We start from the raw sequence: 25,411 nt of genomic DNA, 5'->3' as shown, positions 1-25,411 counted from the left end.
AGCTCCTCCCAGATTCCTTGTGTGGTTGGCAGGGAGCAACCACTTGGGTCATTTCTGCTGCTTTTCCAAGCCATTAGAACGAAGCTGGATGGGAAGTGGAGCATCTGGGACATGAATAGGCATCCATTTGGGATGCTGACTTTTCAGGTGGACACTTAACCTGAACCACCACAATGTTGGACCTGAGGTGATCATTTTTCATGTTCGATCTCCAGGTACTTGAATACAAAAGTTAGAGCTCAACTCTGTGTTCTTAGTCTACTGTTCTTAAGCGTGCCTTTAAAGCCATTTCTCCTTTATTAACTCTCCACTTACAAGTACCCCAAATGTGACTGGCAGGAAGGACAATGATTGATGGCTCAGGTGCATGACTGCAGCACATACTGGGTTGAGGGCCCCATTCCCTTGGTGTCAGTCCTTTGCTCCAGACCTAGCTTGGCTTTTCTGCCTCACAGTTGGGTCAGAACTCACTCAAGCCCACTCAGTCTTTGCACAAACTTGGCCCAGATGAAGGCACAGGAGAGGGCCAGTGTCATGGCACAGTGGGTTAAGCTGTATTTGGGACACTCTCATCCAATATGGAATGCTGGGTTTTGTCTCAGTTATTCAGCTTCTGGTCCAGCTTTGCTCAAGTTTCTGGGAGGCAGTAGGTAATGGCTCCCTGCCACCTAAGTGGGAGACCCAGCTGTAGCTCTTGGCTTGTGGCTTCAGCCTGGCCCAGCTCTGGCTCTTGAACCAATTGGGGAGTGAACTATATGATGGGTGATCGGACTCTGCTTCTATCTGTCTCCCTGTTAATGCTCCCGGGGCTAGCCTTCAGCCCTGGAGCCCAGAGCCCCAGTTTCCTGTCCTTTTATGCAGTTGTAGGGAGTTTTTTACAGGCTCCCGAGAGGTGGCTTGGAGCTCTGTGGTGACAAAAGACAAATTAACTTAAGAAGTTAATGCCTGCGTCCAAGTGCTTTCACAACTCCTCTTTTTAACCACACCTAAAATGCAGGCAGTTCCTTTTTATATATTACAATCTGCATATGTTGTGCCATTTTTGAAATGACCCATGTTCTTGGATTTATAAAGCTACACCTCCTTTGTGAAACAACTTGCATTTTCAGTCTAGAGCATGAGTTTCAGAATATACCCTGCTCCCTGCAATGGAAAGATCAAGCAGGACTCTCATCTGGGTTACTGAGGCCAAGGTTGATCCTCAGGACAGCAAACCGCTTCCTGACCACAGACTGAACTACCAACTCTTGTTGACTGGCAAACATAGGCCCCAGTGAAAATGGGATCCAGATGGAGGAGTGTGGACCTCCAGGCTGACCCTGGACTGCTCAGGAGGCAGTGGGAGCCCTGGTCACAGGCAGCAGGACTGGAGTGGAGGTCTCTTGTCTCTGCTGACAGAGCCTCTGATTGCACAAGCACATGGTGGGATTGGAAACCAGGTGCTGAAAGACCCAGGCTGCAGAACTGTGCTTTAGAAGTGAGCACAACCATTCAGCGAAAGCAAGCAAAGCAAATGAAAAACTATGCCATCTCTCCATTCAGCCATCAAAACAGAAATATTAAATGCACTGCAATGCCCACATTCACAGTGGGGGATGGGAATCCCCATCACAGTCTAGTGCTCCTTTCCTTTTTTCCTGAATAACTACCATCTCCTAGCCTCTGGCTCTTCCTCTATTTAATTAATTATTTGATTTGATTTGACATTCCCATTGATTTATACCCTCGGCAAGTTCATTAAGTCATTCCTTTGAGAATTTACAGTGGCTGCCAATGCTGTCTCTTTGACTAAAACCAGGCCACTCAAGCTTTAGTCGAAACTCTCCATTGTTGGCTCTCACTCACCTAACCATCATGTCCTGCCTGGCCCTCAAACTTCTGTTCACTATTGTCATCTTTTCTCCCATCTTTGTTCATTTACAGTCAGTCACATGACATTAAATAACAGGGATACATTCTCCGGCCCCGCCTTCCTCAGTGGCATCACTCAGGGCTTATTTCTTCCACCAACTCCAACCCCGCTCTTCTGCGAAGTGCTAGGCTCCGGGGCCAGCCAGGCCGTCTCCTCAGAGTGGTAGGGCCAGAGAATGGACCGCAAGGCTCAGGAGGGGCTGTGTGGAAAGGAAGCAGAGTCCACAGGACTAGAACCATTCCTGGTGGAGCCTGCAGTCAAAGTGGAGGCCTCTGGAGACTCCTACTACAATGGGGGAGCCGTGTGCACATGTGCATTTAGAGAGAAAAGACCTGCTGGACAAAGTTGGGCTTAAGTAGCCAGGCCAGAGCTGCTGTAACTCAGAAAACATCCCTTTGAAGGAGCAGGGAGGAGAACAGTTAGAAGCAGTGGGGGAAGAGTTAACAATTAGAATGAGAAGTGACAGGGAAGAAGGTAAGGTGACCTGGAGCTCCTGATTCATCCCAGTAGGTTGCGGGATGGGGTGGGAGGAGCAGAGGCCTGTGGGAGAGAGGCTTACCACAGTACTGTGAGCAGGCAGGTGGCAGCCTCGAGGGAGTCATGGCTGGAGGGAAGGCCTTGCAAGGGTGACCTTGGGAATGGGTGACAGGTTGGCTGTGCTGACACGGCGTGAGCAGTTTCCAGCTTTCTCTGTGTGGCCTTGATGCCACCAGGGTGGAGGGTCTCAGGCATTGGTGGCTCTTAGGAACCTCTAAAATGTCATCTTTCTTCTCACAGGAGTCTGAGTTTCCCTTCTTGCCAGCTTCAATTTCCACCTGACTGGTCACCGTAGCCTCAAGCACAACCCATCTCAAAACCACCTCTTGTCGCCTTCCCCGTCTGCGAGCTTCTTCCTGTGCACTTACCTGGGCTGATTGTTGCTGGAGCATCTAAGGCATGCAAACCACAGTATGTGATTGGCCCAGTAAGCCTGCAGGCTGGGTTCTCCCAGGTGACAGATTAGGAAATGAATGAGTAAGGAAAGTAGGCAACTGGCCCCAGCTGCATGGCTTTGTGAGTGGAGGAATCAGGTCCAAGCCCAGGAACTCCTGGCTCTTGGAGCCAGCACTCTCATCTCAGAGCCAGCAGAGCAGCAGGTGTCGGCCCTGACTATGCCCTGGGGTGCCAGGAAAGCTGGTAGAGAACAACCAGCTGGACCCCACCCCTGAGCTGCGGATTCAATTTGCAGAGGTTAGAAGTTCCCCTGGTGCTTTTTATGTGCAGCCGGGGATGAGAATCAGCAGGTATGCAGGAGCCTCCAGGATGGCAAGGGCCTCCACTACATCCCTGTTCCCAGCGCTGCACCTGGCTGGCAAAACTTGTTGGGTGGCTGACAATGTGAAGGAAGGGCAGCCTGATGCACATGATTCTTCTGTCACCTAGACCCAGGCCCGAGGTCCCCTTAGCGCATGAGTGAGCCAGCTGGCTCCCTGGCTAGTCCTTCTTCCTCCAGCTGGTGAAAACAGTCTTCTCAGCCCTAACCTTTTGCTTTGCAAACTTGCCAGAGTTGTTTCAAATCTAAGGACACAGTTGCTGCTCTTTAGTCTGGCACATGATACCCCCAAAACAACTCAGTCTCAGTCAGTCCTGGCTTGCGACCACATCTCCTCTCACGAGTTCTCTGTGCTGCAAGGTGGGCAGTCTCCCAGGTTCCTGACGGCATCATGCACATCCTACCAGTGGAGCTTAGATGGCACATTCCATCGCCTCCTCCGCCGTGAGGACCCTATCCTGTTTTTCACCCCAGCTCCCAAGGATCCCTTCCGACTCTGACCATCCAACCTAAGCATCCCACATGATTCCATTCTTACCTGGCTTCTCATTGTCATGTCAACATGCAACTGCCCTAATTTCCCAACTATGTTAAGATCGACTTTTGGTGCATAATTTTATCTCCCCCTTGGTGATGCCCACTGCACATTCTCTGTGTTTGCCACCAAGCATCTCATACTGCCTGTGGGTCTTGGTGCAATCTTACCTGTAATACCGGGACTGCAAGTAGGTGGAGCACACAGCCTTGGACACATGACTGGCTGAACCAAAGTCGATGACCTTCACTCTGTATGGCTGTCTGGATGGATCCACCAGCATGATGTTTTCTGGCTTGAGGTCAGCGTGGATGAGACCAAGGCTTTTGAGTTTCATCAGGGCTGTGGCTACCTGTTGGAGGACTGGGCGGATGTATTTTAGGGGCAAGGGGCTAAACTTGTTCTGCTTGAGAAAGTCATAGAGGTTCTGTTCTAACATCTCAAAGACCAAGCAGGTGTGGTTCTTGTGCTGGAAGCACTCATAGGCCCGCACGAAGTTATAGTCATCAGCACTTTCTGTGCTCAGCCGGGCCAGGATGCTCACTTCAATCTGACCCTGTCGGGCATAGGATGGGTGGTTCTTCAGGATCTTGATGGCCACAATCTCATTGGTGCCCCGTTTCCAGCACTTGACCACTTGCCCGAATGTCCCTCGGCCCAAGAACTCTAAAACTTCGTAAGTGTTGGTCATGGAGCACAGCACTTCATGCTGGACCAGCTGGTAATCTCCTTCGCTGTTGGAGCCGCTGTTTTTTGAGGTGGCAGTGGACGTGGTGGCAGTGGCTACAGTGGCCCCACTGGCATTATTCTGAATCATGGGTGGATGCTCTTCGATGATCTGTACGCTGCTTGTGTTCTCGATTTCCTCGCTCTTACGCTTGAGTCCACATTTTTGGTAGGTGTCAAGAAGGCTCACAGTGCTGCGACGCATTAGGTTATGTGGTCCACCGAGGACTTGCCCAGTGACAGACGTGCTACTTGCTGATGTTACCACTATGTGCCCAGTGCTTCCTGGGAAGATGATGGTCTGTTCGTAAGGTAGGCTTGGGTTTGGGATTGGCAAGGAGGTGCTGACGGTTGTGGTGGCTGGCTGAGAAGGTGCTATGTTCTTGCTCTGGCTGTACACTTTGCTGTGGGAGCCGTACCCAGTCATGTCCCAGTTGGAACTCGGCTCTACTTTCAGTTTCTTCACACTACAGAAGGCACTTGATTGGAGGGTGTGAGGGGAGAAAACTTGCACATGTGAGGCCATACCTATAAGAGAAGGAAAAGAAAAAATAAATGCCAAGTCACCTTGGTGTGTATCAACCCAACATGTCCATTTCAGCTCTTTCTGATGAATGGCTTGGATTAAATACAGCATTACCCGCCTCACCTACTTCAAAATAAAGTTGGAAATATGAATCTAGTCGCCACAGAATTCTGCACACCTGGTCACTCAGCATGTGGACCAAATTGTTCCAGGTGGTCCTACTGTCTCCAATAGGAGAGATGAGACTTGCAGGGTAGCCCCATTCTGGGGCTATTCTGATAGATAGCTGCCTTAATTCTGTAGAATTGTTTTACAGTTATTCTCCAGGCAGCTTTTAACCAAGTGCTTGACATCTGTATCCCAAAGCTGGGGTCAACACCCAGCTCCAGTTCCTGACTTTGGTTCTCTGTCAGCATACATCCTGGGCAGCAATGGCTATGGGCCTCCTGCATGAGACCCATCCCATCAGAATGTCTATGAATCTGTAACCTCTTCCAGTGTCTAACTGTGCACTGTGCTTGTGTGGGTCCTCTTCATCCTTTAAAGTGCTAACTAAAACACTGATTACTTTTTGATTCAGTTCTCCCTAGAATACATCAGCCATTCAAACAGTTTTAGCTGCCACCTCTATGTAGGTAACTCTCACATGTTTATCACAGGCTGGGTTCTACCTCATAGTTGCAATATTTTGACCTTCTGCCCCAAAATCAAAGATGATCTCCCAAAGTGAAATCTTTGCAATTTCCAAAAAATCCAGCCTTCTCAACTCCTTCCTAAAATCTCTATTTCTGTCTGTAAAATATGCTACCAGTTATCCGGGTCCCAACTGTTCATTTTCTCTTAATGAGTCTTCTTATTTTTTTTTCTTTCTTTCTTAATGAGTCTTCTTAACCTCCTTGAACAAGAAGATATGATGTCTTAATCATCTCTCCTTCCTTCAGAATTTCTCATGCACCCAACTCATTTTTTCTGTTCTTGCCACCCCTTCCACAATTGAGGCACTCATCTCTCTCAGAGCCAATGTAAATACAGACATCTCATCTATCTGAACACGTTTTGTCCAGCTTAGGCCATCAGATTAACCTTCCTGAAACATCTCTGAGGATGTCATGTTGTTCTGAACAAAAATCACTCATTAGTGTCTAAATGATCCCAATTGTCTTGTTGGCTTCAGCGCCAATTAGTAATCTTTCTGAAACTCTTGACTCTAGTAACCTGATCCGTCCACTCATTGCAGAATTTTTCCTATACTCCACCCACCCTCATTCCCAACCTCTCCCAAGCATGCCTTCATCACTCCTTTCCACTTGACCAACCCGTGTTTGTCCCTCTCCTTTGTAAACCAGTGTAACCCCAGTGTCATTTCTGATGCTCTGGTCCTACAGCACTTAGTATAGGTAGCATTTATTTGGTCACAGATTGTGTTTCTGCCTCTAAAATCTTCATCCTTATTGACTTATCTATCTTTTATGCTGTTCAACTTCTTGACATTTTAGATTCTAGGGACAAGTGCTACAGTCTACATTTCAAGCTTCCCTTTATTTTCCTCAGCATCATAATAAGTTTAGTACACATGGCAGGTATTCAGATGATGGAATACAGTACTCTGACCAGCTAGACCTCCAGAAAAATTAGTTCTCTGACCATGCAATAATTGCCAGCTGGAACCTGGACTTCTAGAGAGTAGGGACAAATCTGCCAATATTTGTCCATTCAAATCAAGGTTTTAAAACCAAGACAGAAACTGGGCAGCTCCTGTCCTGGACTTAGTAGCCATGTCTATCTACACTTCAGCCTTCCCAAAACATGAGTGCCCAGCAAGTGATCTCACTTCCACGTTTATCCTGATCCCAAGGCTGTACAGAGGCTTCTTTTCTTGGAATTCAGACTCTAGTCTTCACCTGTAGGTCATGATTGCGTGTCTGTGTACATCCTCAAGCCTTGACAAGACTATTCTGTTACTCATTGCAGAATCCATGTCACCTGTTACTGTTTATTATTATTAAGATTTACTTATTTGAGAGACAGAGTTACAGAGTAAGAGATCTCTCTAAATGGTTGTAATGCCTGGGCCAGGCCAAAGCCAGCAGCCAAGTGCTTCATCCAGATCTCCCAAGTGGATGCAGGGGCCCAAGTACCTGAGCCATCTTCTTCATTTTCCCACGCACCAGATCAGAAGTGCAGCACCCAGGACTTGAACTGGCTTCCATGTGGGATGCCAGCACAAGCAGGCGATAGCTTAGCCCCTGGCACTGCAATGTCAGTGCCTAGGTGTCACCTGTTTTTTCCTTCTCTTGTTCAAATCAGCCTCTCCTTAATTCTATAGCATGGGAACGGTTGTTTTCTATTGATTAGTATTAAGTATCCATATTGTTCTATAAAAGATGTTGTTCTAGATGCTGTGTACAATACAGAAATAATCACTGCTCATCTTTCAATACTTATCCACTAAAAAGGCTAGGTAAATGTTTCCCTCGTCCGTTTGTCTCTAGCTGGCCCCATATGCCCTCAATCCTGCAAATCCCAAGTAGACGTGGGACTGACCTGAGGAAGCAGGGTACAGGCATGATGGTCATACACAAGGACAGTGAGGCCTTCTTCTCTGTTTTTGTTATTTCAAAAAGATTTTGCTGGAAAGGCCAGGGTGCAGAAGTGGAAATTTACAGAGGAAAAGACAGTGGCTTATGACTTCTTTGTTATTGGGATGACGGCCAAGGGTCATAAAATTGTGAAAACCGTCACTGGCTGTCTCTGGTGACATTCCCAGGATCAGAGAAGAAACCTGCATGGCCAGAAACCCTTCCACACAGCAGCTGCCTCCGACTCTGGCAAGGCCTGGTATAGCGACTGTGGCTCCTTTATAAGGTCAACAGTAACCATTCCAAGAACTGCATGTAATTCCCAAGACACTCTTGTCACCTTTGTTCTGTAGCAGAGGCCATTTTGCTCTGGGAAGCCGACTATTCAAACAAGATCTCACTCAGGAAAATCTGTGCTATACTAATAACTTTAAAAATTCCTAAAATATCTTTGTAAGGAAGAAAACATTACTGGTGGTTTCACAGCTTAATTTTTAAATAATCTCGTGGCTATGATCAAATCATGTCCAATTATTTCTCCACGAAAGTTATTTTTTCTGGAACAACCCTCTCGGTGAGTTCACCAACTTTTAATCTTCAGTTTAGCCCTGATCCCTGAAGTTGGGTGGGGTGCTTTATGCATCCCATTGTAAGGAAGAGCTAGATCTTTCCCGTCACTTGTGCCTGTGTTGGCCCTATACTCTGCCAGGCCCATTCCCCTCCTTATTTGTCAGTAGTCTTTCAGAAAAGGAAGAGGCTTACTGGACCCTTGCAGCTTGATCCTAAAGTGAAATCTCAATAGCTTTTCAGGTCATCTCTGCCCTTTCTAATTGGTCCTTGGAAGAGGAAAGTGTATTTTGCCCCTCCTAAATGGAAGGTGGGGAGGCTGTTATGATACAACCATGGGACTGAGTTTTGAGTCCACAGGGAGTGGTATGGGGAAGCCTCCTCCTCACACCCTTAAAAAAAAAAAAAGTAGGGAACATTATACCTGTTCCCTAGAGGAGAGACCCAAATCAAATCTTTCCAAAAAGGCCTAGTGGCCTTCCAACATAAAAATCTGACCAAATAGTTCCATTCTCATTCAAAGTATATACTGGCTCTACCATGGATGTTCTATGGACAGTGTGAGTACTTCAGTTTGGGATGGCTTAAATTTGTCCCTTGGAAGCTTGATATGGTGATGTTGGGAGTGGTATGACCTTTAAGAGGTGGGGCCTGGTGGGAGATCCTTGGGTGGCTGCTCTCAGAAAGGATTAAGAAAGCCCCTAAGGAAATCCCTGAACTCTTTCTAAATCAAGTTGTTCTAAGAGGTGTCCAATGCCTGAATCATTCTTTGGCTTCCTTCTTGGGGATGTGATCTCTCACTCCCACACCTGCTCCCACCATTTGCCATAGTGCCCTTGCATAGCTTGTACCATGTTGTTTGGATTTTCAGCCTCTCTAACTATGAACTAAATAAATCTCTTTTCTTTATAAAGTTAGTTGGTCCTTGGCATTTTCTCATTGTAACAGTCAATGGGTGAACAGGGCAAGCAGACTTTTCCTGAACAGTCATGCATAACCATTGCTAAGCCAAGCTGGTTAATAAAAGCACCCGCTCCACTTTATTCTCATAAAGCATAAGTTAAAAAAATAGGAAGTCAAGTGATGGGCTTAAGCTCCTACAAGAAGTGAGAGACTCAGAGTTTAAGCCTAGGTAATTCTATGTACCATTTTGTCCCTCTTTGTCTTAATAATGTATTCAATTTTTAATGGTAATTTTTAGAAATTATTTATTTGCCATATTTATTTGAAAGGTGGAGAGAGAGAGAGACAAGATCTCCCAATCCACTGGTTCACTCCCCAGATGTCAGTAACAGCTGAGGCTTATAGGTGAGGCTGAACCCACGAGCTGGGAACTCAGCCAGGGCTTCCTCCTGCATGGCAGGAACCCAGCTCTTTCAGTCATTGCCTGATATCTGCCAGGATATACATTAAGCAGGAAGCTAGAATCAGAAACATAGCCGAGACTCAAATCCAGGCACTCCAAGACGGGATGTGAATATACCAAAAAAATGCATTCACTACTATGCCAAATATCTGCTCCCATACCTTAAGGTTTAAGAAATTTCTTTTTCTGATGTTATGGATTTTTTTTCCAATCCAGCAAAAAGAAATCTAAAACTCTTCATAATCTTCTTGAGATCATAACTCATAGGTTTGTTAAAGTTAACATTTGCTAAGGAATTGACTTACGTAGTCTCCCTTCCTTAATTGCTTAGTTTCTTCATAACTTTATATTTCACAATGAGATGAACTGAAAAGTTGCTTCACATCTGAGTACACTTCCTTTCCATTTCACCACCCTCAAATTATCTACTGGAAGATCAAATTCTGGTGAAACTACAAGGATGAGCGAGGGTATACTTTGATAAAAATAATTAAAATAGATATCACTGAATTTGCCAGAGCTCAGGGGAAGGAATGATAAGTGAAACAGCAGCATTTTTAAAAAAATTAGTACAAGTATATAATATTTAATTTGGGTTTGGAAGATATTAAATAGAGTATCACTCAGAATCCAGTTACATTATTAAAGAGAATGGAATCAAGAACATCTTATTTTAAGAGGTACCAGCTTTTTCACTTCGTAAAATCATCTGGACACACATTTAGGCTGAATGAGTATTTGATGAAAGCTGTAAATCTGTTTTTAAAAACTGAAATCAAGAAGTCAAAGGAGGGACCAATTCTTATGCCTAATGGAATGTCAAACCATCCCACGTATTTTGTATATAAGATACAATAAAATTACAGAACACATCAAAAGGAGTCTGTAAAAAACATAGGAGTGTTAGGCATATGCATCTAAAGGGACACTTCCAAATACCGAGAAAAGGTTTAATTTGTATGATCCTGAATAAAAAGATGATATGATGCCCCAGGAGGTTGAAAAGCAGTGGAAAAAATTTACTCACTATGAAACAATATTCCTAAAATCTTAGTAAGTATTCTACTTATCAAGTTTGTATTTCACACGTAGTACAAAGATCACTTTAGGCTAGCCCTTTCTAAATGATACATCTTTCCAAAGAGTGTATGTTAAATGTCAGCGGGCCTTTTCTGCTATTTTCAATCAAAATCTGTTTATCCACCAGCTATATGATGTTAACTGTGTAGTAAACTCCACCCCAGCACAGTTTCAGATCAACCACAAGCCCAACAGAATTCTTTTTGTCAGTGGTGACACTAACAATACTAGTTAACTGTAGCATTGGGCATTGAAAGCTAGGAAAAACAGTGAAATAGAATCGATTATTAAATTTGCATTAAGGGTCCTCTATGTAAAAAAGACTGAGGCTAGGCACAACAGAAAATGCAAAGACCTTTGAGACATCACTACTCGACTTGAAGGGGTTTAAAATCTCCTGGGGTTGCCATGTTCAATGTAAATTTAAAAGGGCAACTGGCAGTTCCAGCCAATCTAAGCAATTTTCCAAAGTAAATAATGTTAAGAGTTCAGAGGCAGGAATCATGGTGGGCTGTAGTTAGAAAAGGTCTCACTGCAGAACTAAAATTCTAGCTGCATTAGAAAGAGGGGGTGTCTTCTGCAAGGCAAATGCATGGTGTTCCAGATCCTAAGAATCAGGCATAAGTCAGTCAGTGAACCAGTGTTAGTCAAAGAAGCAACTAGCTCTGTTGTCTCTGTCCTCAGGGAACTTTGGCTTTGCTTGGAGACCACCAAAGCACTCTGGCATGGTAGTGATAGATCAGCAAACAATAAAGCAAGAAACAGCCACCTGTGTACACCAACCCAACCAGCCACCTCTCCAGGATTATCATCCCTGGATAACTTCAACACAAGAACAGCTTTTACATATGAAAGAGAGCTAGTGTGCAGGGCAGCCACAAAGCTATTCCATTTCTCTCTTGACCTTTGTTCTTACTGTCACTAACACAGAATTAGCAAGTTATAGGGGGACTGTCAAGATTGTCTTTTCTCTGTGTCTGTTAGACTCTGGCTCTTACTTCCCACAAAAGTGAGGTACAGTGCAACCCCCTTATTTTACAGATGAGTAAAAGGAGTTTAGGGAGATAATATAAGTCTCTATGCTACTATTCCCATGTTACCCATTCTGCTTCTTTGTTCTTTAGGCTCTTAGGTTAGAAACATTAAATAGGGAGACAGGTACAGCAGAAATCAATGGAAAGGGGAAAGCTGATGAGGGAGAGAAGATGGTTGCAAACTGTGGGACATCCTTGACTGACTGGTAAAGTGATGGACATCTGCCATAATGATTTTAAGTCATCTATCATTTCTGTATTCTCTGGTGAGTATGGCATTTGAGAAATATAACCATTAAATCACTAAATGAAATCACTAAGATGAAATGAATTTATCTCTTTAAAGAGGTAAGTGTCACTCATATGATGCATGGTGGCACAGTGGGCAGAGCACTGGGCTGAGTGACCTTGGCTGGGCTGTCACAACAGTCCAGAGGGGAGGTGGGAAGGATCTGCACTAAGAAAGTGCCTGAGCAAACAGAAAGTAAGTAGTAAAACCATGAGGCTCTGCACAGAAGAAAAGGTAGGACATATTGATGGGCTGTAAGGGCAAAGCAGAGAGGAAATCAAAGATGTCTCAGAGAACCAAATGAGTTGTGGTTCCATGAATGGTGTTAGGGAAGATGGTAATAGTGTTTAAATGTTACTATTTGAAAGAGGGCAAAAAAAAAAAAAAAAAAAATGGGACCAGCTTTCAAGAAGCTGAGTTCTAAGCACTCATTGTAGATCTAAGTTGAAATGTCCTGCACTCAGCTATTCATCCTGAAACTCTTGAGGCAAGGAATTAATTTACTAAAGTTAAAAATGGCAGGACCTGCTGGTCTTTGACATCAACAGCTACTTCCTATTTTTTGGCCAAAAGCTGTGAGAAGACTAACCACGCTGAAAAGACAATGGCAATCAACAAATCAACAGGATGGCTTAAGCCTATCGGAATTCATTGGAAGGAAAAGAGGATAAGGTGGTTAGGCCTGAACTTATTTGTGGATGTGGCCAAAGACAAAGGAACATGGTCAAAAATACTGTTAAACAAAGGACAGGATGACAACTACAAAAGCAGAACAAGTCTCCATCCCGAGCTGACCGAGAGAATGAAGCTGCTGACTGTGAGAGCATATCTAGCTAGAAGGGCTCTCCTGGAACGGCATTCATTTCAGGTATGAGTAATAGCAAAGAGGAAGTGTTTCATATGGACCAGAAGGAGAAAAAAAACCAGGTCAGGAGAACAGGTGAGGTCATGGTGAGAGATGGCGATCTGAGGGCTCCCATCAACACCCCGATGAAAATGAAATCCATTTGAGTAAAGCTGTTTCCCAGGAGAAATGGTGTAGAAAGTAGAGCAGATGGCAAATGCAGTAATCCTTGGGGGCAGAGGCATTGTCAAATCGTATGAGGAGGACAGGATGAGTCACAGGGAAAAGTCAAGGATAAAGTGATAATAAACACAATTAAGGGATTGATCCAGGAGAGTGAAAACTGAGAAGGCGGGTCGGGGCCTGGCTGGGAATAAGCCAGGAGTGTTCTCTTCCCACAGGGGTCAGAGGAGAGAAAGGAGTGCTCCCCCGGGAAGAGAACCACACACAACAGGTTAGGCTCCTTGTTCTTCCAAGAAATGTGATTCTCCTAAGAACATGCAAAATCTTTTACATTATTTGCCTTAAATTTGTAAATTATACCACGAGTTATACTTCTTCAATTGAAAAAACATCTTTTTGCTACTTTTTGCAAATTATCCACGTATCTGTGCAGTTACTGGCTCATTATTTGTCAAAATCCGCCCTCCCCACATTCAGACTTAACTTCTTTTTCTTTCACTGATGACTCCAAATCTCTCTAAACGCCTCTCTAACTCTGTCACATAACTTTGGACTATACTGGGCTTTCATTGTAGTTGATGTATTCATATTTGACTATCAATAGGCCATAGTATGAAGTGGTCAAAAGCAGTCTGAAAAATCCCTAAACCGATACAATTTTGGTGCAAGACAGAATGACATTTGTAATACATAAATGCTTCTCAGGTTCTTTGTCCATGGGATCTATGGAAGAAAAACAAATATGTACAAAAAAACCCAAACAATCAAAAATTTTGAAACGAGAGCTCATTAAGAATTTGAACTAGCGGGATTGGCATTGTGGTAAAGTGAGTTAACCCACTACATACAGTTCCCACATACCATAAGGGTGCTGGTTCGAGTCCCAGCTGCTCCACTTCAGATTCAAGTCTCTGCTAAGGTGGTACTTAAGCTTCTATACCCATGTGGGAGACCTGAAAGAAGCTGCAGGTTCCCAACTCTGGCCTGGCCCCACTCTAGCTGTTGTGGCTATATAGAGAGTGGAAGCAGATGGAAAATTGATCTTTCTCTTTCTCTGCAACTCTATCTTTCAAATAAATATTTTTCTTTAGGGCCTGGTGCAGCAGCCTAGTAGTTAAAGTCCTCTCCTTGCATTTGCTGGGATCCCATATCGGCACCAGTTTGTATCCTGGATGCTCCATATCCGTTCCAGATCCCTGCTTGCAGCCTGGGAAAGTAATAGAGGATGACCCAAAGCCTTGGGGCCCTGTACCCAAGTGTAAGACCCAGAAGAAGCTCCTGGCTCCTGGATTCAGATCGACTCAGGTCTGGCCAATGTGGCCACTTGGGGGGTGAGCCAACAGATGGAAGATCTTTCTCTCGGTCTCTCCTTTGCTCTATAAATCTGACTTTCTAATAAAAATAAATAAATCTTAATTTAAGAAATTTTAATTATCTAAAAAAGCCAAAAACAACAGTTAGGGTTTCTGTAACAGTACCAGCCTGAGCTACTTTAAACAGAAACTTGTTGCCACAAAATTCTGGACACAGGAGTCCAAAGCCTAGGGGTTGGCAGGATTGGTTCCTGCTGAGGCCTGTGAAAGAAAGATCTGTTCCAGGCCTCTTGCCTTGGTTTACAAGGTGGGCATCTTCTCTCTGTGCCTCTCCTATGTGCCAGCCATGTTGGATGAGGATCCACCTGGAACACCTCATTCCAAAGTGGTTATCTTTAGAGATTGTGACCTAGTAGCTGAAGCTGCTACTTGAGTGCCTTATACTTATACAAGAGCACCAGTCTGGGTCCTGGCCACCCTATTTCCAATTCAGCTTCCCTCTGGTCCATTCTAAGAGGCAGTGGATGATAGCTTAAGTACATGGGCTCCTGTTACCCAAATATGAAGCCTGGATGGAGTTCCAGGTTCCTGGCTTCAGCTTGCCTAGAGATTCTGTCTTCCCGCCCTGCCTAATAACAGACATTTGGGGAGCAAAACAGCAGACAAAGGTTTCTCAGTATGTCTCTTTGTGGTTTTGCTTCTCAAGTGAATAAAAATGAAAAAAAATCTAAAAGACCTATCTCCAAATAAACTTATATCCTGTAGTACTATAGGAGTGGGAGCACAATTCAACTCCTAACAACAGATTTAGATAAACTGAAAGCATTTAACTGAAATGCATTTTTTCTCAGGACAAGTTATGATATTACAAAAAAAAAAAAAACCAAAACAAAACAACAACAACCTGATTTTCCCTCCTTGGAGATAAGGCATTTTACTGTATGCTTTCTTTATGTCTTGCTATAAAAGACCTATAAGTATTTTACAATTTGTCAAATGCTTATGTGGAAATAAGGAAAAGCAAAGAAAGGGATTATTTTAAATCTAGTTCTTCATGAGTTGATGTTCAGTGCTTTTGGACAGTGCCACACAGGAATGCCACTCTGTATACTTCAGTGTAGAAGAGCGGGTAGTAAGATCTTCAAAACTAGGTTTTCAGTTCTGATTCTGAGGACTTCAGATATTTTAGAAGTGACCCATGTAGGCTCAAAAGTAAACTCAGATACAACCGGGCATAGCATGATAATTTTTAAAAAGATTTTTTTTAAAATTTATTTTTATTGGAAAAGCAGATGTACAGAGAAGGAGGGAGAGAAAGAGAATCTTCCATCTGCTAGTTCACTCCCCAAATGACTGCAATGCCTAGAGCTGAGCTGATCTGAAGCCAGGAGCTAGGAACTTCTTCCAGGTCTCTCATGCTGAAACAGGGTCCCAAGGATTTGGGTCATTCTCTGTTGCCTTTCCATGCCATGAGCAGGGAGTTGGTTGGGAAGTGAAGCAGCTGAATCATGAACCAGTGCCCATATGGGATGCTGTGCTTGGAGATGAAGGATTAGCCAGTTGAGCCAGTGCAGTGCCCCTGATTAGGGATTAGTAAGAGCTCCTCCCCAGTTCCATCTTGGTATCAGTGAGAAACTGCTGGATGGATCTTTTCTTACAGACGCTCTAACTCTCCCCTATTATCAATGTTACACTTTTAGCTCAAAATATGTACAGACTGGACGTTTTTCTTTCTAATTGAGGAGCTCAAGAAGATAGCCTTTAAACAAATAGGTGAAAACAGCAAATACCTACAAAGTCAGCTACACTTCCGGTTTCAGCCCTGTTGAGTTCCATTTAAATATGCTTTTTCTTTTTTCTTCAAAGATCTACAAAGGCTGTTCACTTCGTCCCTGATATGTTCTAAAAATAAGAATGGTAAAAGCCTCAGCATTACTAGTTTTCAGGTGCTTGAGTCATAAATCTCTACAGAAGCAACTGTCCCTGAGGCCTTCTACCCATTCTCTACTGCAGACACATCAGTCCTCCACTGGCTCAGGCCCAGGGGAGATGAAAGCAGAAAAGGAGGAAACCGGTCTGGCAGCAGGTATAGATGTGAGGTAAGCCTTGGTATGAACTTTTTTACACTTTATAAATGTTTCATGAAGTCTAAATCAAGACTTAGATCTGGTAGATTTTGTGTTTTGTTTTATATGAAAAAAAGTGTTATCTTTAGCTGTCTGGAACCATACTGGTAAAGAAATATAATGGACTATACTTACCTGGCTCCCCCAGGTCATGCCAAGCCTACAGCTGAATTGTCTTTTTGCACTCACTCAAGTTCTGCCTCAGAAATACTGGCCATACTCTGAATGCAAAATGGAAACCTAGTTTGTTCTCCCCTATTTCAATGTTCCCGTTATGATATGGCTGCTAACCCTCTTTAAAAAAACAAAAAGCAAAAAACATGTACATTCTATTACTCTGTGATGCTCTATCACTGTGTCTCTCAAAATGATACGCTGAAAATTCTAAATCACAAAATGCTGCACGTGACCTGTTTGGAAATAGGGTCTCTGCAGATGTAACTGAGTTAGGATGGGGTCATGAAAGTGAGTCCCAATCCAATGTGACTGGTAAACTCATGAAGAGATATTTACACACACACAAGAGATGTAGATGTGGAGGTACAGAGCTGCAAACCAAGGAACTAAGGATTGTTGCGACCCTCCCCGGAACAAAGAAGGAGGCAAAGAAGGAGTCTGCCTGGCCTGGGACGTGAGTGTCCTGCTGATAACCTTGATTTCTAACTCCTGGCCTCCAGAGGTGAGAAAGTGAATTTTGGTTGTTTTAAGCCACTTCATTTGTGGCATTTTGTTACACCGGCCCCAGAAAACCAATTCACTGTGTAATATACTTTAGGATGTATTTCATGGAAAAAACACATTTGAACTCAGAGCTATGATAAAGTATTTATAACAATCACAGTTATACCAGCCAAATGGCAGGTGCCTTCACAGCCTTACAGCCTGTGTTTGTGGCCTCTGGGTTGAAAAGCAACCACGGCTTTACTCCCACGTTTTAGTTCCAATTCCTGCCAGGGTGCTAAACACCTCCTCTCTCTATGCAAATATATTTATTCATCGTGATGGAGGCCTGACTTCAAACAATGAGACTTCTGAAGAAGGCATACGAAAGTGGAATCTGCCCTCCCAAGTGGCAGCATCAACGGCTCAGGAATGCATTTGCTCAAACCTGCCTTTCCCCACTTGAGCTTCTTGCTATAGAGTCATACAAAGAGACCAGTACAAAGGACTGTCATTTGTGCTCTGCTCTCCCTACAACACCTGTCTGCTGCCTCCTGCACTCATGTTTATGTATGTCTTGGAACATTTCTTTCACAGCCTGTTATCTAACTGCAAAGAAAACTTTGTGAAAGACATTATCCAGACACTGGGATGCCTGTGATGCAGATGCATATAACCCTCTCCCCTGGGTTCTCTTCCATTATAGGATTCCTCTCATCCTCTCCCTAACCTGTAATACTCAATCCTTCCTACTTGGTGTAAATGGCAACCACTGTTTATAACAGCAGCTCTGCGTTGCCACTCTTCTATTCCCTGGAGGGTTGTTCATTCCTTCCAGTTGCCTTTAACTGACATCTGACTAACCTCCATTAGTGATCACTTTGGGAAGGTGGAAGAAGCACCACCTCCACAGAATGACAGAGAGCAGGAAGGGCAGCGAGTTACCAAAGGAAAAAAATCCACAGGGACAGGGGGAGAGAAGGAGGACAAGGAAAAAAAGAAAAGGCAAGAAAAGAGAAGGCTGGAGAAATCGACAAGATGCTCAAAATAATAAAGTAACACCATCATAAGCTTTGGAAAACTACTAAGCACAATAAAAATATAATGTGCTATTAATTACAATACTAAAACTGGTCTTTCTGTATGCATTTGTGGATATGAAAGTTTAGCCCAGGCTAAACTGTGCAAGTTAGTGAGTTCTTTGGTTCCATGCAAGGAAATTTTCACATTGTAGGTCACTGTCATCCAAAGTGCCACAGTGCCAGGAGGAGGTGCCACTCTGATCATGTTCCATTCTTGCTGTGGGGCACCTTCCTCTAAGTGCTCAGCTGAGAGGCAATAGCACTGCAATGGTTTGCTTCCTAACAGACAGGATGGCATTTGGCCATGCAGGCCATTGTCTCCAACCTAACAGTGTCTGTATTACCAGAGCCCATTTACAGATTGTTTCCGAGTTTCCTACCACCAAGTCAGCTGCCAGCTTGCCCGGTGCTGGATGTGTGACCTCAGCAAGTTAACATCTTTGTGTCTTTATCCCTTTGTCTAGAAATGGAGGCAGCATCTCACAGGGCCCCAATATTTGCGGCATTTATTTACAACTATACACTATGTGATAACAACGCTCCTGAATACACCCACACACATGCACACGCACATGTAAAATCACTAGGCGTGGTGCCCAACACAAAGTAAACCCTAAAGAAGTGTCTGGAGAAAAATGAGAAGACAAAGGCCAGAAATCTCACCCAGGCTATCCAGCCTAATTTGGCCAATGCAGTGCTTACCAGAAAGATGAACACTCATGGCACTCAGCATGCTTCCTGGCACATGGGATACATTCAATACTCTGTTTCTGAATGAACAGACAATGGAAATAGACCATGGAATGGGATAAGGGCTCATTTGTCCCTTTTTTCAACTGCGATTCCTTGAGAACAGACAAGTTAATTAGGAAGACTGACTCCCCAAGATTCCCTAGAGGATGCTTGGGAAATGCCAAGGGCTTCCAAAGACTCAAATACAAGTCTGTGCTTTATCTAATTTACCTTCAAAACTTGTATTTTCTAATGTATCATTTTCATCAAAAGCACTAGCCTTTGTTGTAACTGAGACCCAGTTCCCATGCACAATACATATACAGTACAGGTACTGCATATTTGTATTTGTTAGATACATAATGATGTCACCTTTGTAGATGGAGTGCCTAAAAAAATTGGATACTCACTTTTTAAAAAGCATTTATTTATTTTTGTTGGAAAGGCAGATATACAGACAAAGGGAAAAATAGAGAAAGATCTCCTATCTACTGGTTCATTCCTCAGTGACCGCAAAAGCCAGATCTGAGCCAATCTGAAGCCAGGAGCTTCTTCCACGTCTCCCACAAGGGTGCAGGATCCCAAGGCTTTGGGACATTCTCTACTATTTTTCCAGGCCACAAGCAGGGAGCTGGATGGGAAATAAAGCATCCGGGACACGAACTAGCATCAGTGTGGGATCCTGGTGCTTGAAGAGGGGAAATAAGCTAACCAAGCCATTGAGCTGGGCCTGGACATTCACTTCTAATATATGTGATATTTATTTTCTTTAGAATATGTGTATTTGTACATATGTCCACTTCACTAGTCTATTTACTAAAAACACAAGGATAGAAAATGTTGAAGGATGAAATAAAATATACACATCAAAATACTTTCCTCCGTGTCCTAATAAATTGTGTTGAACTCACTTCATTTTGAAAATGTCTGCTAAAACTTGGATAACTTGAATGACGCAAAGCAGGATTAGTCCTGGCTGAAGAAAAGTACATAGGAAGTTATCCTTTTTGGGCCAAAGCTTTTCAAGCCAGCATGTCGGTTGCTCGTTGGAGCTCTTTCCTTTGCTACCGTAATCGGCAGAGATCCAGGAAGGAACCCTCCTTAGCCTGGGAAGTGAATAAGGATAAAGAAGAGACTCAAGAGGAGTCAAAGCACAGAGTGGGAGAGTAAGTGTGAAACAAATCTTTGTTTCCAGCCCCTGAGATGGGAGTTGTTTGTTACTATAGTGCAACTTGGCCCATCCTAAGTGCTGTAATTTTCCTTAATGCTGCTGTCCCTAATGAGTCTGAATTAATGAGGTTTAATGCAATTACACTGTGATGCACAGCATACTCACCCATTAAAACCAGACCACCCATTCTTAGAGACAACTTTACATTTTCCAAACGTTCCACATTTTCACACTGCTTTCAAAACTTATCAAATTGTTTAATGAGATCAACGTGTTCAATATTGCAGGAGTCCTTGTCATCACCATTATCAGTGATTTGAAATGTGCATATACTAATCACCACCTATAACTTGTCTGCACAACTAGGAGGCTTAGGATTATCGGCTACAAATGTGCCTGCTTTGGAAACACTGAATCAAATTACTTTATGGTGACTAAATGGGAAAAATTTCCTTCAAACTGGATGTAGGAGTTTGGCACTACTGACTAAATGTCCTGATGGGAGAAGCAGCTTTTCCCTGGGTTGGTGTTCTTCCTGGGGAAAATGGATTCCACACACCCTGGCCTCAGGGGCATTCTCACATTCCAGGAAGCAATGGTTCTGCTCTTGGTGAAGAACATCCACATTCTGATGTCATAACAGTTGTGACTACTCCCAGTAAGCTCAGGCGCTCGACAAGGCACATTCTGTCCCCTCTTTGTCATTGAAGTCAGCATTGAATTTAAAAATAGCATTGCTTATAACCTAGGGTATCATGGATTCATTAATGGGCCAAAAAGTGCTATTCTAGGTATCTAACTTAGATGGGGGTTTAGATAGCAATTTCTAGAATTTGTGAGGTGCAGGCAATTGTTATTTCTCTGGTAGAGGCATTATGTTATGCTAATTAAGATTTAATTTACAAAGAGCAATTTTCAGATCCTAACAGGGAATCATAAAAAATTATAAAATGATCAGCCTAAAATGCAGTTAATGAGGATATCTATAAACTTGGCTCTATAATATGTTGACTTTCACAAAATGAAGAGCTGGTATCATAAAGACCATCGGCAGTGCCTGTAGTAAAGTCAAGAGGTAAATAGTCTGAAGTTTCTTATTGCTAAGAAGAAGGATTTGACTTCTAGTCCCCTAAGTGGGCCCCCGGAAAGGGGCCTCTGAGCAGGCAGGAGGTGTTCCCACACATGTAAGGCTCACCTCTCTGGATGCTGGGCTCTGCCTCCAAAGTGATTCAGGCTGATCACTCGTGGGGTGAGTGCTTAGTGTAGCAGTTAAGATGCTACTCTGGACTCATCCCACAGAACACTGCCTGGCTCCAAGTCCCAGGCCTACTCTGCGAATGTGTCTCCTGGAGGGGGCAGCTCGAGTTTTTTGGGTTCCTGATAGCAATGCGACTTCCCAGTTCCTGGCACTGGCCTGATCCAGCCGCAACATCTGGAGAGTCTAATAGCAGATACAACATCTTAAATCCACTTCTTTCCCTCTTTATCTTTCAAATAAAACTATGAAATGAAAAAAAAAAAATAGTGCGATGCAGTCCTTCAGAATCTAATAATCAAATCAAATTCCCAAATCTGTTACGTGGAGGAGTCTAGAGGTCACAGTGAGCACCCAGCCAGACCCACTCTTGCCTGTGGTATGCAGGTACCACCCCAGCAGCTACAGGCAGACTCCAGACATTGCACAGAAACTCCTCCTTGCTTTTCAAGATACCAACATTACAAAATGGGTAAGACCAGAAAAGGGAACTGACCAATATGGTAGCTTGTGACCATCACTGATGGAAAGTCATAGGGCTCACAGGAAAGATGGGGTGCTCGTGGCAGTGGATGCCACCTTTTACAGAAAAAGTCACCTCAAGGGAAGGAGGAAGGTACCTGAAAAATACAGGTGAGTAAGCAGCAAACATTGCACTGGATTTGAGGGGACAGAGTCGAACCATTTTTTTTTTAAAGATATAAATCTTAAATTCAGCTACATCCCAGGGGACCTGGAATAGTTTGCAGGTATATAAACAACGACGGAGAAATGAGATAAAATAGGACTGAAGCCATCAGAAGGGAACACAAAGAAGAGTGAAGAAGCTGACCACAGCTGAGAGCTCCCATAGGACAGGAGCAAACAGGTTTAGAAAGACAGGTTGGAGTTGGAAGATAAGAGGTCTTGAGTGCCAAGTTTTGATTTTATCTTGCAGCCATCAAGGAGTCACAGGGGGTGTTTCTGGATGGGAAGCAGGCTTGGACCTACCCTGGAGATGTGTCTGTGAGGTAACGGGAACCTGAAAGAAAAGATGGTGCCAACAGAAGGCAGGGCCAGGCCTGAGATAAGAGACGCTGAGGAACAATCTAGCAACCTAGACCACTGACTGGAAAAGGGAGATGGCTGCAGAGGACTCCATGCTAATGTGGAAGGTCCAGGCCCAGGAGTCAGGGGGATGAGGAGAAGGGGTGCCCTGCTGGTCACAGGCCAAGCTGCTGCGTAGTTAGTCCTCTGCCCTGACCAAGGCTGATCCATTCTGCTGCTAGCAGGAATCCAGATACACCTGGGTGGATCTTACTAGAGAGCACAGAAACTCAATCCCTAAGTAGGGGACCTTGTAGAACTACAGGGTCAATCAAAGCAATTTTGGCAATCACAGAGAACATGCGACTTTCTGTTTTCCTTCTGATGGCTGGAGGCAGTGAACTCTGCTTCTTTCACCAGCAGATACACTCAATTTACTCCTCCAAATGAGCGGAGCAGGCACAGGCTGGAAGTCGTTTTGGTCAGTTTTCAAAAGGTGGAGAAGGGCAGACACTTTGGTGTGCTCTTGCACCACACAGCTCTCAGCTGCTCGCCTAGCAGTCCTGACCCTGCCAACCAAGCCCTTTTCATTCTCTTTTAGTTAAGCACAAAATAAAGTTATCAGCTCCATTCCCCCTCTCACTGCATGAATCCATTTCCCTTTTCCATCTTGGCTCAAACTATATGGTTCATAGAGGACTCCCACTGAGTTCTTCAGTGATTTTAACTTGCCAAACAGTGTTCCCTCTGAAAAATTGCTGAATCAAAACATAAGGTGGGGAAAGAAAGTTTAAAAACATATTTTAAGGACAAACAAATACAAGGAAAGGACAAAAGAGCAAGCCTGTTGACTTCTTGTTCCCCAGTTTTTATATCCATCAAAATGCTACAGATTTTGAGGAATAAGGGCAGGGGGATTTCTATGGATGCCAAGTCAGCAACCTGCAATCTGCTTTTGCACTTACTCATTTCACAAAACCCCACTAAGTCACCAGAAATCCCCTAGAAGAGAAGCTCTAACTCCAGTCAGCTCAAGAGAAGAAAACACTCTGTAATTTCTTGATTTCCCTAGCTCTTTGGGCAAACCTTGTAGTAGCTCAGTGGCAGGAGTCTGCTGGAGGAGAGCTGATGACAGCCAGAAAGGGCATTCCTGGGTCCTGCACATCTGCCTCTGCCACCCACATGAAACCTGGGCAGGAAGTTCCCCTGTGTCCCAAGAAGGAACCCAGTGCTCCAGATTCATGACTTAGCCAAGAAAACAGAAAACAAACATGGGACATGACGAGCTTTTGCTTCATTTCAGGGTAAAATGTGGGCAAATGATTAGAAAAGAAAAACAGTAGTGTTGCTGGGGAGACTGATTTCCTTTTACTTACAGGAAATCTTTCCTGCCGACTTCAGAGCAGGGCTGCACCTGCTCAGAGACCAAATGTAGAAGAGGAGGAAGCCGTGCTTATAACACCAGTGACAAAGACATGAAAACAATCCATAGCTACAGAGATCCAAGCTAGGCTCCAGGCCTCAGACCAGCTCTCTCACTGCACATGGGTTAGAGGAAGCATTCAGGTTCATGGAAAGAAAGGCTGTGCAGAGGAACACCCTCAACTCTCGACCTCACAACCTTTACTCCATTCATGTGGCTTGAATTCAAACTAAGCAGATGTGGGCTCACAAATAAGACCTAAGACCTACATTCCACAAGAAATGAGAACACAACTGGACCAGCCAATAAAACTGGATTGCAAACAATGGGTTAGATAACAATGTCAATCAGTGTTAACTTTTTTCAAGCTTCTAATTGTACTGCATCTCTCTGTGAGGGTGGTCCTTCTTAGGAAACACACATTGAATCATTTAAGGCAAAGCAGCATGGTAAAGCAGAACTATGAGCCATACCCAAAATGCCTTATGGTAGGCTGTCTAGCTAGTCACACATGTGGCTACTGTGTCCTTGAAAATGCAGCTAGTGGGCCCGGCGCGGTGGCGCAAGTGGTTAAAGGTCCTCGCCTTGCACGCCCGGGATCCCATATGGGCGCCGGTTCTAATCCCGGCAGCCCTGCTTCCCTTCCAGCTCCCTGCCTGTGGCCTGGGAAAGCAGTCGAGGACAGCCCAAAGCTTTGGGAACCTGCACCCACGTGGGAGACCCGGAAGAGGCTCCTGGCTTCGGATCGGCGTAGTATCGACCCGTTGCGCTCACTTGGGGAGTGAATCATCGGATGGAAGATCTTCCTCTCTGTCTCTCCTCTCTGTACATCCGCCTTTCCAATAACAAAATAACAAAAATAAATCTTTAAAAAAAAAAAAAAAAGAAAATGCAGCTAGTAAGACTGAGGACCTGAACTTGGAATTTTATCTAGTTTTAATAACCACTGGTTAACAGGTGGCTACTGTAATAGATGGCACAGTAATAAAAGGCCTAACTTACTCTCAAATCATTCAGAAAAAATATCATCCAAGAGCCAGTATTGTGGCAGCAAGGTGAGTTGCCCACTGTGACACTGCATCCGTATAGGCAATAGTTCAAGTCCACATTGCTCCACTTCTGATCCAGTTCCCTGCTAATATGCCTAGGAAAGCAGTGTAAGATGGCCCAGCAGCTTGGGCCCCTGCCAACCATGTGAGGGACCCACATGAAATTTCTGGCTCCTGGCTTTGTGGTCATCTGAGAAGTAAACCAACAGATGAAAAGTCTATGAGTGTCTTTGAGTATTTTTGAGTGAGTGAGTGTGTGTGTTTGTGTGTGTGTGTGTGTGTGTGTGTGTGTGTATCTCCCTATAACTCTTTCAAATTAAAATAATTTTTTAAAAATAAAAACATCTGCTTATGTAGATACACCACCAGCCATGCAGCACTGGTTCCAAGAACCCCAGAAGATTCCAAAATCCATGGATGCTCAAGTAGTTTACATAAAATAGTGTGGTCTTTGCTTACAGCTAACTCACAATTTCCATATACGATCCATCATCTCTAGATTACATATAATGCATAATACAGTATGTTATCTAGATAGTTGTTACACTGGACTGTTTAGGGAATAATGACCAAAAAAGGTCTAAAGTCATTAAGCTTAAATGCATTTTCTTCCTGAATACT

The 25,411-nt window shown here is 43.9% G+C and overlaps 1 protein-coding gene across 3 annotated transcripts in view; it reads right to left on the bottom strand.

Annotated features, from left to right (window-relative positions):
• The window catches only part of HIPK2 (homeodomain interacting protein kinase 2), a 174,251-nt gene that overhangs the window by 108,034 nt on the left and 40,806 nt on the right, over positions 1-25,411 (bottom strand). For all 3 annotated transcript variants that reach the window (XM_041002163.1, XM_041002164.1, XM_041002165.1), the window contains exon 2: positions 3,930-5,013. In XM_041002163.1, coding sequence (XP_040858097.1) covers positions 3,930-5,013 — 1,084 coding nt within the window. The remainder of the gene's footprint in view (positions 1-3,929; positions 5,014-25,411) is intronic.

Source organism: Ochotona curzoniae, unplaced genomic scaffold, assembly GCF_017591425.1.
Source record: "Ochotona curzoniae isolate NIBS_2020 unplaced genomic scaffold, NIBS_Ocur_1.0 scaffold_2476, whole genome shotgun sequence".
NCBI classification, from domain to species: Eukaryota; Metazoa; Chordata; class Mammalia; order Lagomorpha; family Ochotonidae; genus Ochotona; species Ochotona curzoniae.
Note: the sequence above shows the minus strand (reverse complement) of the source record. Positions and strands in the feature narration are given on the sequence as shown.